The sequence below is a fragment of the Heterodontus francisci genome, chromosome 32 (assembly GCF_036365525.1).
Source record: "Heterodontus francisci isolate sHetFra1 chromosome 32, sHetFra1.hap1, whole genome shotgun sequence".
NCBI lineage: Eukaryota > Metazoa > Chordata > Chondrichthyes > Heterodontiformes > Heterodontidae > Heterodontus > Heterodontus francisci.
In genome coordinates this window covers 29,521,047-29,536,638 of record NC_090402.1, presented here as the reverse complement: position 1 = coordinate 29,536,638, position 15,592 = coordinate 29,521,047, and the positions used below count along the sequence as shown (strand labels likewise).

General features: G+C 37.6%; 1 protein-coding gene across 4 annotated transcripts in view; it reads right to left on the bottom strand.

Annotated features, from left to right (window-relative positions):
- Nucleotides 1-10,766: 10,766 nt before the first annotated feature.
- LOC137347729 (zinc finger protein 672-like) overlaps nucleotides 10,767-15,592 on the bottom strand; it is a 132,039-nt gene continuing 127,213 nt past the window's right edge. For all 4 annotated transcript variants that reach the window (XM_068012598.1, XM_068012599.1, XM_068012600.1 and 1 more), the window contains 2 exons: nucleotides 14,416-14,507; nucleotides 10,767-12,298 (listed from right to left, as the gene is read on the bottom strand). In XM_068012598.1, coding sequence (XP_067868699.1) covers nucleotides 14,434-14,507 — 74 coding nt within the window. In that variant the 3' untranslated portion in view covers nucleotides 10,767-12,298; nucleotides 14,416-14,433. The remainder of the gene's footprint in view (nucleotides 12,299-14,415; nucleotides 14,508-15,592) is intronic.

Below are 15,592 nucleotides of genomic sequence, written 5' to 3'. Positions count from 1 at the left end.
GGTTGTGATGAAGTGGCAGTAATTATTGGACATAACATAATTTCTCTATTAAAAGCATATGCATTTTTTAATTAATTCAAAGATTACTTTTTTTTTAAATTTGAAAAGACCAAATTTGTTGGACAGCGTTAGAATTAGGTATAGTTTTAAATACATGTACAAAATACTGTGTTTTCCTGAATCCAGTCTATATAATGTATCGTTTTACTATCTTGGCCAAAAAGCTCATGAAGAGCTGTTAGTGATCAAGTTGCTTGTTAATATTCAAATCAACAGGTTTGTTCTAAAATAAAAGTTAAGAGCTGTATAATTTAAAAGTTTTCACTAAAATGATACGTATTGGCTTAACATGCTGATGTAGCTTGTCAGTGTTCCAACAATGTGCCACTCGGTAGAACATGAGATTCTCAACATGGTGAATTCCTGATGCTGTACATTCATGCCTAGAGACTAGGCATTTCCTACAGATGCAAAGGCAGGCGAGGTTTGGGGGCAGGGGTGGTTGTTGGAGGGCTGACCAAGTTAGCTATGGTTGTAACTGGAGTGATGCTAGCAAAGACCAAGGAGCAGGTTGCCTGTCCCTTCAACAAAGTCTGGGAATAGTGCTCAAACCAGGGAAAGCTAAAAAGATAGGGAGGAAAATATGCATTGTCACAGGAATGCATGTTTCTGGTAACCCTATCCTGCTGTTGCATTAAAGGGCAACTAGATAACCTTAATTCCTTTCAATATGCTGTTGTGCAGAATTCATTTGAAGAGCAGTTTTAAAATACTACTTAACCAACCTACTTCTAGTCATAACAATGAGAATTTCTAATCTTGGTGTTCTTTTTTTTTTAAATGAGACTGGTATACTGATCCAGGAAAATAACCCAATAGCAATGTATGAAATATAGTCACATCAAGATTCTGGTATTATTGTTGAATCATAGTAAGTTTAAAGCATAGAAAGGCCACTTGGCCCATCGTGTCAGTGCTGGCCAAGAAACGATCCACCCATTCTAATTACACTTTCCAGCATTTGGTCCGTAGCCCTGCAGATTATTGCACTTAAGGTGCATATACAGACTCCTTTTGAATTCGTTGAGGCTTTCTGCCTCAATTACCCGTTCAGGCAGTGAGATCCAGACCCCCACCACCCTTTGGGTGAAAAAATTTTTACGCATCGCCCCTCTAATTTTTCTACCAATCATTTTAAATCTATGCCCCCTAGTCACTGACCTCTCTGCTACGGTGAATAGGCCCTTCATCACTCTATCCAGGCCCCTCACAATTTTGTACATTTCAATCAGATGGCCCTTCAGCCTTCTCTGTTCCAAGGAGAACAACCCCAGCCTATCCAATTTTTCCTCATAGCCAGTCCTGGCAACATCCTTGTAAATCTCCTCTGTACCCTCTCTAGTGCAATTACTTCATTTCTGTAATGAGGTGACCAGAACTGCACACAGTACTCAAGTTGTGGCCTAACCAATGAGTTATACAGTTCCAGCATAACCTCCCTCCTCCTATATTCTATACCTCAGCTAATAAAGGAAAGGATTTCATATGCCTTCTTAACCACCTTAATGGCCTGTCCTACCTTCAGGGCTCTGTAGATATTTACACCAAGGTCACTCACTTCCTATATACTTCTCAGTATTTTTCCATTAATCATGTATTGCTTTGCCTTGTTTGACCTCCCAAACGTATCACCTCACACTTCTCCAGGTTGAATTCCATTTGCCACTTTTCTGCTTTACACACAATCAATCTTTGTGTCGTCTTGCAAACTTCTTGATCATGCCCCCTACATTTATGTCCAAATCTTTAACATATACCACAAAAAGCAGGGGACCCAGTACTGAGCCCTGCAGAACGCCACTGGAAACAGCTCTCCAGTCACAAAAACACCCGTCAACAATTATCCTTTGTTTCCTGCCACTGAGCCAATTTTGTATCCATCTTGCTGCATTTCCCTGGATCCCATGGGATTTCATTTTTGTAACCAGTCTGCCATGTGGGACCTTGTCAAAAGCCTTGCTAAAATACATGTACAACACATCAACTGCACACTCCTCATCTTGTTACTTCTTCAGAAAATTCAATCAAGTTGGTCAAACAAGATCTTCCCTTAACAAATTCATGCTGACTATCCTTGATTAAGCTGGGCCTTTCTAAGTGACAATTTATCCTGTTTCTCAGAATAGATTCCAATAATTTGCCCAGTACTGAGGTTAGAATGACTGGCCTGTAATTATTCAATCTATCTCTCGCTCCCTTTTTAAACAGAATTTCAACATTAGCAGTTCTCCAATCCTCTGGCATCACACCTGTATCCAGTGAGGACTGGAAAATGATGGTCAGACCTTCTGCTATTTCCTCTCTTGCTTCTTTTAACAGCCTGGGGTACATTTCATCCGGCCCTGGTGATTTATCAACATTCAAGGATGCTAATCCCATTAATACTACTTCTCTCCCTATGTTTATTACATCCAATACTTCACACTCCTCCTTAACTACAATATCTGCATCATCCCCCTCTTTTGTGAAGACAGACGCAAAGTATTCATTAAGAACAATACCAACATCTTCCGCCCCTACACATAGGTTACCTTTTTGGTCTTTTGTGGGCCCTACTCTCTCCTTAGTTATCCTCTTACTCTTAATATATTGATAAAACATCTTTGATTTTGCTTGCCAATATTCTTTCATGCCCCTCTCTTTGCTTTCCCAATTTCCTTTTTGATTTCACCCCTCCACTTTCTATACTCCTCTTGGCTTTCTATAGTATTAAGTTCTCAGTGTCAGACATAGCTTTCCTTTTCTGCCATATCTTACCTTGTAAGCTCCCTGATATCCATGGGGCTCTAGATTTGGCCGTCTCACCCTTTTTTTTGTGGGAACATGTTTACTCTGAACCCCTTTTATCTCACCTTGAGTGCCTCCCACTGCTCTGACACTGATTTACCTTCAAGTAGCTGTTTCCAGTCCACTTTCGCTAAATCACTCCTCAGTTTAGTAAAATTGGCCTTGCCCCAATTGAGAACTCTAACTCCTGTTCTGTCTCTGTCCTTTTCCATAATTGTCAAAACTGACTAAATTATGATCACTACTACCAAAATGTACCCCCACTGCCACTCCTTCCATCTGCCCAGCTTCATTTCCTAAAACTAAGTCTAAAACTGCACCCTCTCTTGTTGGACTTGCTACATACTGGCTAAAAAGTTTCTCCTGAATGCATCTCAAGAATTCTGCTCCCTCAGTTCCTTTCACACTAAAACTATCCCAGTTAATATTGAGGTAGTTAAAATCCCCTTCTTTTACTGCCCTATTGTTCTTGCACTTTTCAGAGATTTGCCTACATTCCTGCTCTTCTATCTCCCTCTGACTGTTTGGGGGTCTATAGTACACTCCCAGCAGTGTGATTGCCCCTTTTTTTTGTTCCTTAGCTCAATCCATATGGCCTCATTTGATGAACCTTCCAACATATCATCTCTCCTCACAGCTATAATAATTTGACCAAAATTGCCACTGCCCCTCCTTTCTTATTCCCCTCCCTATCGCCTCGAACATTGAGCTGCCATTCCTGTCCCTCCTGTTACCACCGAGGCGGGAGCAATGCACTGTCAATCAGTCCCATCACTCTGCAGCATATTATTTAAAGTTTTCCCACCCAACCGGAAAACATCCAAATTAAACACTAGTAAACCCCAGAATAAAACAGACCAAACCAGCTATCTTTAGACAACAAATTAACTATTTATTAAAACTAAATCTTCAACACTATTAAGATAAACATATGTCTAAAGACCTTATAACTTATTTTAACCTAACTCCCACATTCTCTCATTCAAAAATCAACTGTCAACCATTTTTTTAAACAAATGTTTTTTAAAAAATAGCTGTTTCTTAAGAATAAATAAATAACTGGGTTCTTAGTCTTTGTGGGTTACGTTCTGATGGGTGAAGTATCCTAATGTAAAAATAATTAAATGCCACTCAAGGTCTCAATGTGGATTTGATGAAACAGTCCTTCAATAGATAGGCATTCACTTAGGCTGCAGCAGGCATCACACAGTTCTTTCAACGATGAGTATAGCAATAGATCTGTTTGTTTGAATATTTAAAAATCGGCAGTCTTTTGGTAAAAACTTTACTGCAAATTCCAGAAAAGATATTCAGTCAAAAGAGAGTCATTTTCCTCCTTAGGCAATTAACATGGCTTATAGCTCATTGTAGAATTTCTGAGAGAAGTAGACAACTCTTTTTTCCAGTAAGCACACTTCTCTGGTGTCTCTCTAAACTGGTTTTAGCTGGTTTATCCACACAGTTAGATTGAAGCATTATACCTCCTTGCTCCTGCTGTTGCCTAGGTAACAAGTGCAGCTGGCACTGTTCTCAGAAATCTAAACTCTCCCTGTCTTAAAGGTACCCTGTTTCAAACAGGAGAAAAAAATACAGTTCTGTGACACTCCTTAAGCCTTGTTTCTGTAATAGCTACGATGTCATACTGCCACGTCTATCTGTGCCCTCAGCTCATCTGCTTTATTTGCTATCCTCCTTGCATTGAAATAGATACCCATGAGCACTGCCAAACTTTAAAAAAAATTGTTTTAACCTTTGTTTCTTCTGTCTTCCAGACTCATCGATTAATTTTCTGCCTTCCATTTTGATTTCTGATTTTGTTCCAACTGAGTCTACCCTAAGGTCACCATCCCCGTCAAACTAGTTTTAAACCCTCCCCAACAGCATTAGCAAAACGTCCCGCAAGGAATTCAGTCCCGGCTCTGGTCAGGTGCAACCCACTGGCCTATATAGGTCCTATCTCCCCCCTGAGCCAGTCCCAATGTCCCAGAAATCTAAAGCACTCCCTCCTGCACCATCTTTCCAACCATGCATTATCTTATTCTTCTATTTCTATACTCACTGGCATGTGGCACTGGGAGTAATCCGGAGATGACCACTTTTGATCTCACTTCTATCAAACTAGGTGAAACCATTCTATTCGAAGCATAAATTTGATTGTACAATGATGTCTTGTGTGAACTGCATCAGAAAAATCTAATATGTGTTTCACATTTTTGTCTGAGGACCATTGTCAGTGCTGGTAGGCACTGCATCACAAAACCCTCTGAGTTTTAGTTTGCATGATGGTGATTTAAAAACCTGTGGCTCAAAAGGCAGGAAACATTTTCCTTAATATAGTTGCTACACTGTCTTAATGAAATGACGAGTCATTGCTGGTATTGCACAAAAATCCTGAAGTGTGCCTTGGGTTTACAAACTTCCTATGTCTTAAGTTGAAGTTGTAAGTCTGCAAATTATAGGCCTCTTCCAACGTGTTTCATTGCTATTGCACAATGTAGCTGTCAAGACTTTGCATCTTTTATGTCTGATATAAAGTTGCACATTTCCTAATGTGTGGCTCAGCATCTAAGGTAGGAAAGCTGAAATTTTTGTAGTTTACTTTCAGATTTGAAATGTATAAATGTAAGTGGAAACACAATGTGATTGTGTACAGAAGTCTCAAATATTTGAAATCTCCATAAAGCTGCTGATCTCAAAATAAGTGCTCTCAAACAAAAAGAATGACCTCAACTTCCAGGTGGGTAAGTGTACAATGGTGACAGTACAATTATGTCTTGAATTTCTTTGGATGTACTATTGTGTTGCATGACTCTGGTGGTTTTCATTCGAAGCATATGATACATTTAAAGGTGAGGGCTACATTCAGGAAAGTTAGGAATATCTATCCATTTGAAATTTTTATAAAATTCTCGAATATCAATTCATAGATACAGACCATTTATTCCTCGAAGTCTACATGTGTTGATCGCCACAAGGCACCTCGGCTCACTCCTGTTCAGTTCCCAAAGCTTTTACTATTCCTTTTCACGCAAGAATCTCAAACTCTTTGAGAAGAATTAAGACTCCGCTTCAGCATTGTTTTTACACAGAAAGTGCCCAGCATGGAAGTAGGGTATTCAGTCCAACTGGTATTTGCCAGTGTTCATACTCCTCACATGCTTTGCCCCACTCTACTGGTTCTCACCTTGCCCCCTATATCCCTCTATTCCCCTCACTCATCTGTCAAGCTTCCCCTTTAAATGCATCAATGCTGTCTGCTTCAATCACTCCATGTGGCAGAGATTCACATTCTTGCCACACTCATGTGGAAGGAAATTCCTCCTCAATTCTTTTTGATCTGTTAGTGGCTATCTTACATTTATGCCCCTTCTGTTCAGGCCTCTCCCATAAATGGAATCAGTTTTTCCACATTTATCATATCAAACCCCTTTATAATTTTAAAGATTAAAGGTCTGTTTTCTCCTTTCCAGAGAAATGAGCACCGTCCTGTTCAATCCTCCCTGATCCTGCTTCAATATTCTTCTTTTGTAGTATGCAGACCAGAAATTCAAAGAGGCCTCCCAAATGTAACCAAGATGTTCATGTAAATTTAATATCTCCCTGCTTTTTATTCCATTCATCTAGAAACAATCTCCAGTGTTTTGTTTGCCCTCTTCAGACCCTTTCTTTACCTGCTTGTGCGGCTACTTTTAGTGATTTGTTATATCTCTAGTCCCACATCACTATGCTCCTATTTAGTTTCTTGCTTTCCAGGGAATAAGTTGCATCCTTATTTCCACCAAAATGAACTACCTCACACTTACTATATTGAATATAATTTGCCATTTATCCACCCACTCTGCAAGTCTCTTTGTCTTCCTGTATTTTGTTAGCTGTACCCCACAGTTTAGTATCTCATCTGCAAATCGCAACACCGTACCTCCGATTCCTGAGTTCAAATAATGTGTGTATATGGTAAACAATGGTTCCAGCACAGATCCCTGCTGAAAGCACTTCCCACTTCTGCCAGTCTGAGAAACTTCCCTTAATTTTTCTACATTACAAGTGACTCCACTCCAAAAGTACTTCCATTGGCTATAAAGCACTTTGAGACATCCAGTGGCTGTGAAAGGTGCTATATAAATGTAAGTCTTGCTTTCTTAACTCCTACCCTTTGCTTTCTGTTGTCGCCATCTTTCAATCAATTCTGGTTCCTGGTTTCTGCTTCCACAGGCATGAACTTTGTCATAAGTCTCTTGTGTGACATCTTATCCAAGGCTTTCTGAAAGTCCTTGTATACCACATCCAATGCACTGCCTGCATCTACTCTTTTTGCTGTTGAAATAATTCAATGAGGTTGGTTTAATGCAATCTTCCTTTTAGAAATACATGCTATTTTTATTATATTCTCCACCTCTGGATGTTTTCTGATCTTTTAACAAAGAATTCCATAATCTAACAGTTCTCAAGATTTTTTTTAACTGAACACCTTTAATTCTTTTTGTAGTCCTATATTTGTATCCTCTTGTTACCATCCCGCTGAATACTGGAAACATTCTATCATTATTTATCCTATTAAACACCTCACCGTTTTGAAGACTCACATCAGGTTACTCCTTGCTCACAGATTCAATCAATTCTCAACATTGGCGAAAAAAGCCCTAACGTGTGAAGTCTTTCTTCATATATGTAATCTCTCATCTTTTATAGTAACCACAACATGTGTCAAAGTGTCAGCTTTTCCTTTTGTTTTTAGTATTAGTGCAATAAACTTTTAAAAATTGGAACTTTACAGTTTGCTATTGAACTTTTTCAGAGTTTACCATTTTTATATAAAAAGACCCTTTTGTGTGATTCAAACATGACCCTTTAATTCTGTTGCTATAAGGGATGTGCTCTTGCTTATTTATTAGCTGCAAGATTAAAGAAATCTTTACAGCTTCCTTTTTTACTCTATTAAGATAGTGAAAAGCCTTGTTTGATGCAGGTGCAGTGTCATGTTGTTTTTGCTCATTTCTAATTTTACAATGCAGTTTTCAAAAAGATCAACAAAAAGCACAAAGGTAACTCAGCGACATTATTCAAAAAAATAGTCTAGCATTTAAATAGCGCTTTTCACGTCCTTAGGATGTCCCAAAGTGCTTTACAGCCAATTAAGTACTTTGAAATCTAGTCACTTTTGTGGAAACATGGCAGCCAATTTACCTCAGAGCAAGGTCCCACAAACAGCAATGTGATAATGACCAGATAAATTTTATTTTTTTTAGTGCTGTTGGTTGAGAGATAAACATTGGCCAGGACACCAGGGAAAGCTCCCCTGCTGCTCTTCAAATAGAGCCATGAGACCTTTTAATATTCACTTGAGAGGGCAGATGGGGACTCATGTGAAAGATGGCACCTCTCATAATATTAGCCTAGATTTTGTGCTCAAGTCTCTGGAGTGGAGCTTGAATGCACAACCTTCGAAGAGGCAAGTGTGCTACCAACGAGCCATGGCTCACACCAAGCTTTAAGTGCTAACAAATTTCTTAAAGTAGGGACAAAATGGACTAAGAAGCTACTGTCCAAAGGTAATTCATCCTTGATACAAACAGAAATTGCTGTAAATACTCAGGCAACATCTGTGGAGAGAGAAACAGAGTTAATGTTTCAGGTTGATCGCCTTTCATCAAAACTATTCTGACAAAAGGTCATCAACTTGAAATATTAACTGTTTTTCAATTCACAGATGCTGCCTGACTGCATAATTACCAGCATCTTCTGTTTATATTTCAGATTTTCAGCATTAGCAGTATTCTGCCTTTGTAAGTCATCCTTAAATGGTTTCAAAACTGAGAGGAGTAAGAAATTGCTGTGATAAGCTCAACCTTTTTTTGTTGGTGGTGTAATTTCCGAATAAGACTCTGCCTATTTAGTGTAAAAATCATTAAACTGCAGTGGAATGTGTTAAATAATCTGTGCAACAGTCTAAATTTGGGTCTGGGAAGTAAAGAAGTTGAATTATAGAACATTTCAGTTTAGTTTTTACACACATTTGTTGTACAAAATATAATGTATGATTCAAGGCAGAGACTAGTTTAAAATTTCTTCCATGGAAGTGTTTTTAAAATTTGGATGAATAATGTTTGAAACATATATTTGCTTTTAAAATTGGGCACTCGAACTGGATTTGAAAAACATTTTTTTTTAAACCCCCTAAAGTCTCAACTTCATTTAGCATTTTGGAAAAACAATATAAATAAAATGGAACCATGATATAATGCAAAATTTGTTTCAAAAAATATAGGGGATATGCTTGGCATAATTTAGATTACATTATTTGATTGCAGTATCAAGTATATGCTGATAGTGTACATAATTTAGAAAAGGTCAAGTTAAAAGTAATTACCACAAATATTTCACCCGCTAGCAATTGTTGAAACTTAACTTCTTAAACGTTAAATCTGTTTTACTTAACAGTCAAGCATCACACACAGTCTTACCAAAGCTGAGTTTTTAAAAAAAAATTAAAGTGAGACCCTTTTTTGTGAAGGGTCACCACTGTAACATTGTATCTGTGTAACCATGATACCAGCTCCTCATGCCTCCTCCCTTCCCCTCCATGACAAAAGTAAACTGAACAAATAGTTAACAGTACATTTTTGATCTGAATTTCCTTCAGCCCACCTAGATATTAGTCAGTGAGGGCACTTGAAATATAAGCCATCGGCCTACACCTCTATGTTCAGATGACTTTAATGGGTCTGCTTTGTGCATACCTAGCCCCTTGTGCCTGGAAGGGAGGAAAGCCCTCTGCTTCTGTGGGCCCGAGATGCCTGCAGGAATGGTTGTGGCTGCCAGCTCCAGAGCCTTTTGGCCACTGTCCAAAAGAACAGCCAGAAAATCTGCAACCTTCAAAGACCCTAGTGGAATTTTTTAAAAAGCACCTGCATCTTTTCGGCCTCCCGTTGACTGATCCTCTGATCTGAGTGGGACTGGCATGAAACCTATGGCCCACTTATGGTTGGCACACCTAAGAAAAAGTATCCAAAGACTAGTGGCAGGAGGTGCCATGACCTAACTCCTGCCTCATTAGGTTGGTATTTCAGTGTGCCACCCAAACCATAGAAAAACAGCTGTTTGATTTTCCTCTGCTAAGTGCCCAGGTCGTAAACATTCAATGGACACAAAACAAACACAAAGCTAAATTTCTTGTTGCATTGCAGAATGTTGGAAGCATTCTGCACAGTTGACTTTCATTGCTGTTAACTGGAATACAGCAAGTTTTTAAATTAATGAAGACTGATATTGTAATTTATCAGCAGATGTGTGTGGAGATTAAGAACAGTCACAAAGCATCGAGCATTTCAGCTGCAGCAGCACTATCCTGACACACTAAATGCAGGTACTAGTCCAGCTTATTTAACATATCTACATTTATAATTAGTATCTTAGAACACATGCATCTTAATGCTAGTGCATTGCTTTTAATGGTTCAAATCTCCAGCCATATTTAAAACCACAAAATCATCACAGGAGATTGTTTCACCCAACACAATTTGTGCACCTCAGCTCAGTTGATAAAATGGCAGTTCCTGTTTCAGTAACTATTTGTCATTGTGGTACATTAACAGCATGAAATGGATTTAAACAGGAGTTTTTCCTCCATCATCCCTTTTCCCTACTGCTATGTGTTGCTAATTTCAATTAGTGGTGTAAAATTGTCTTGAATAGATGTCATTTCATATCATCGTCTTTTGTTCTCACTTGCACATTATCTGCTGATTAATTAAGAGTATGCAGTCTTGTTCATTTCCAAAATGCTCTATATTTATCTCACTATAGACATAAAGTATTGCACAACAATGCAGTCTGCAATAAGCAACAATGTGATTTGATACAGGAATCCTGCTGTATTGCTAGAATGTGACAGGACTATGCTTTATGGTGTAATTAATCATGGCGAGCAAGCATTGTTTCCTTTGATCTTTTTTTAATAAAACACAAATAAATATGTACAGTGTCTAAAACAATACAATGTTCGAAAGCACTTGACGCCCTTGAAAAATATTAGTAGTTCTGCAGGAGCTATAAACTGCAGCTACTGTATTAATGCTCATGAAAATTCTCTGAAGCTGGGCTTCTTGTGCTGTATCTCCACTTACTTCACATAAGGCATATTCTATTTTTGTAACAAAATAAATATAATCTCCCTTTATTCCCTAATTACTCATGGGCTGTAAAATGCAAAGTCATTGTTCAAATACGTACACTGTTAAGTTGGTATTTTCTTTGAGATTTTTAAAATGTGTGCACCTCTAAACCTGATCTAAAAGATGCAGCAAGCTTTCTTGGCTATTACAATGAATGGGTGACTTAAAAGTTTGAAAAGATGTTTTGAGCAGGTTAACTGGAAAAAAATTAGTTAGTCCTATTCCAAGACATAAGAAAATACAAACCAAGACTACTTCAGCTCCACATAAGGGCATTTTATATGAAGGTATCTACACACTCCTTTGTTATTTTACAAGCCAAGAGTCGCTAAATTCAGCTGTGTTCATGTGTTGCTTCATTTAGCCAGCAATTTTTAATTAACATGCATGCTATATCCAAACTAATATTAAGTAAATTCTACTATAAATGAGGCTAGATTTTTACTTAGTTTGATTTGAAAGTGACACTGAAAAATATTGAGTCTTATATACTATGCTGAAATTGCACTTCAGAACGATAAAGCCTGTCTATCTGGGTTGGTTGCCCAGTCTAGTTTTCCACTGTCAAGTTTTTGTTGTTTAGTATCTAGTTGATTGGAAGATGGCACAAACTACACAAACAAGTTGAACATCATAAATACTGTTTTTCTTTGCCTCCATGTATGTGGCTTTGTTTTTAATTTTAAGTAACAGTTTTAACAGGTAAATTCAAGTAAAGAGATTTGTCAGAATAGAGTTTAACGGGTTTATTGGGAACTGCATTCTACTTTTGTGAATGACATTTGAGTTTAGCACTACAGTTTTTCAAGTTAGCACTTTATAACATGTTTTGAGTTTCCCAAATCCATTATTAATTATTTTACAAAGTACTAATTTAAAAAAATGTAACTTGCTAACAAAGTGTAAGACGATCAAATCATTATACAACCTAAGGATCAGCGGGAGATGCATGCTGGGCACTGATTGTTGCACAGAAACTGAATTTACCACTGAACATATTGCTGGTAACACTTGGCTACAGAATAGTAAATAAATGTGACTGGATTATGCACTACATTGTAACAGTGACTATGCTTCAAAAATAAACCATTTGGCTATGAAACACTTGGGAATGTCCTGAGGATATGAACGGTAAAGACAAGATTTTTAACTATTACTGAAGTAAAGCTTGAAACTAAAACTACAAACAAATCATCATTTCCATTTTTTAACAAAACTGAAACTGCTGGAAATTTGAAATAATATAAAATGCCAGAAATACACAACAGGTCCATCAGCATCTATAAAACAAAAGAAAAGGTTAACATTTCAGGTGTAAACATGTGTAAAAACAGGGAAAAGAAGGATTTTTTTTTTTTAAAAACCTTTAACTGATCTGAACAAAATAAGGGTGCAGGGGCACAGAAAAATGTTTTTTTTTAAAACACAAGTACAGTACCAGAAATGCTGACTCCTGTCACAGGTAGGAGTCAACAAACAGGTTTTAAGTTTTACATCTTATTTCACTTCAGGAACTATGAGGAAAAGGGCCAAACATATATTTGTTTTTTTACATCTGAAGATGAGGGAGAAACACTCCATTTTATGGAAAAGGTTCAGCAGCTACAGTAGTGCTTCACATATTACTCTTGCATTTTTTGATAATGTTTGCAAAAACAGTTTCCAGGTATATGAAAATAAGGAAACTTTTGCTAATGTTGCACACCGTGCATCTTTATTTTTAAATGTAAGTCCCTAAACTGCCTTTCAATTTAAAAAAAAACTTCCATTAATGCTTATCTGGCAGTTTTTAAACAATCACAAAAGCTGATCCTTCACATTTTGTTACGGTCCTCTCTCTCTCTCCACGGAGGCATTAATAGGCTTCATCACCCACTTGTTTCCTCCTCTTACATTTGCCATGTTGTGCAATATGAATTGTCAGAAAAGATTTCAAATTCTTTCTACAAACATTATATAACTGCTGATCACTCCATTATAGCCTGGTTCATATCTTAAACTCATGAGCATACATAATGAGAAGAAACACCAATATTGCAGATTTACTGAAGTGGTTGAATAATGGGGATAGATGCCTACCTTAAGGAATTTCAACATATACAACGTGAGCTTTAAGAACTGAATATTCCAATTCATGCAATAAAATATTATTCTGCTACAAAGTTTTTGAAAAGCCACCAGGATGATGTTTTCCATCATTCGTTAACATTAGTAACGTAGGTGTAAGTATAAATCTGACCCTCTAAACCTGGTAACCTTTTACTAAAATTAGTAGACAGTGGAAAATATACTTGCTTGTTACTCGATGAGGGAATCACCATTTTTGGGAGGGAATTTTAATCGCTTTTATAATAGCACGTCAGTCTTGGTTCAGATATGGCACAATTCTGCCCAGTAATAATGCAAGACATTTTTGCAACATGATCACACTAGTGATTCTTTGTGTTCAGAACCAAAGCCAAGCTAGCAACTTCAACAACAACTTGTATTTATATAGTGACTTTGACATTGTAAAATGTCCCAAGGTGCTTCATGGCTGTTACCAAACAAAATTTGACACTGAACCACATAAGGAAAGGTAACCAAAAGCTTGGTCAAAGAGGTAGATTTTAAAGAGCATTTAATAGGAAGAGATTCCAGAGCTTAGAGCCAATACTGGAGCACTGGGGATGTGCAAGAAGCCAAATTTGTGGAGCACAGAAATCTGAGAGAGTAGTTGATGTCTTGTTAATTAGTGCAAAAAACTACACAACATAAGAATCTAAGTATGGTGGTACTCCAGACCACGTACAACCTGCCCAACATAAATTTTAAACTATGCATTTTTTCTCCAAAGAGAACATTCTGCATGAGGTTTCCCTGTGCTTAAAGTAATCTAGCAAAATGTAAGAACATTTATTAGTTCCCATCTTGGGTGGTGACCTTTGTGGATGACTTTTCCCAACAACTTCACCCCTGCAACTTAAAAATCACTGCGCTCTGTGCAGTCTTTGACTATTTCAGTATGTACTATATCTTAAATCCTGTTCCCAATTGTGTGTTTATCCAGCAATTTTCCCATGAGTTGCTTGACATGGCATCAGCTGTTTTTTGCTGTGAGTCTGTTATGTGTATTGATCTCCGGCTCAATGGAAGCTAGTTTAATTTTGCATCTTTGTTATTTAGCTCTGCACTTAGTCTGTCAATTAGCACTTCCATCCACACACATTTTTATGTCCCTTATTTCAACGACCTGGGTCATGTCCCTTCTTCATCATTTCTCCAATAAAAAACTGTGAAGTCATCCTGTTGCATTTCACTGAACCCTTTCCATTGCATTAATGTTGTTTTAATAGAATGCTTAAAGTAATCCAAGTGTGGGTCACAGGTGACAATACATTTTTCTTGGAATACTTACTCTGATCAACCAGTTACTTCAATGTTTTCCCATGTGTCTCTGAAGTTGCAATTTGTTTTCCAATAGAGAATTACAGTGAGTGCAAGGGACTTCTGTGAAACAAGTATAAGAGCAAGTTTTTAGCTTTGAAAAAGTCATGACATCTTTTCAAAAAAAACCTAGCCTGAGAAACAAAAACTGTCGAGCCTGAGCCAAAACTGGAAGTAAACACTATACAGCCAGTTAAGGTCAAAATTTTGCAGTAAAGAACTGAATTGAAAACTAAAAAGAGGGAACAATTCTATAAATACAACCAAATGAATGAATTATGATGTAAAACATTCCCCTGCATCCATTCTACATGATTGCAGTTACCAATTCTGCTGCAAGAAGATATGTTTGTCTCAGGACTGATGTGGTCAAATGAGAACTGCTAATACATATGTCCAAACTTATAAATTTGTTGCATAAAAATGTTAAATTAAATCATTACTTTTCATGACTTTTTAATGGGCAAACTATCAGGTCGCATCTCTTTTGCTTATCTCAATTTTTTAAATGAATAATTCTTGAATTCAGATCATACAGGGGTTATTACCTCCAACTGCCCAAGTTACAAGCAGGTTGTGTCATGTCTGTTGAGATGGCTTTAGATTAGTGACCGATTGTACATGCACTTTATTTTCTCTGAAGTTCCCTCGAGCTCATTTTTTAAAATCTCATTGCCAAAAAACTTCTAAGGAAGTAAGAGAGAGATGACTATCCTGCAACTGGAATCTCAAGGGATAGACAGGGCAGATGCAGGTAAGATGTTTCCCCTGTTTGGTCTAGAACCAGGGGACACAATTTCAGAATAAGGGGGAAGCCACTTAGGCCAGAGGAGAAATTTCTTTACTCAGAAGGTTGTAAATCTTTGGAATTCTCTACCCCAGAGGGCTGTGGAAGCTCAGACATTGAGTATGTTTAAAGCAGAGATTGACAGATTTCTAAATACAAATGAGATAAGGGGATATGAGGATAGTGTGGGGACAAAGTCATTGAAGTGAATGATCAGTCATGATATTGAATGGCGGGGCAGGCTCAATCAGCTGAATGGCCTACTCCTGCTCCTAAGTTCAAGGTAAAAGGGAGGTGGAGCAACTGATTTAACTAAACGTGGCTAGTTCTGGAGCACAAGTCTTCAGTACTACAGCTGGGA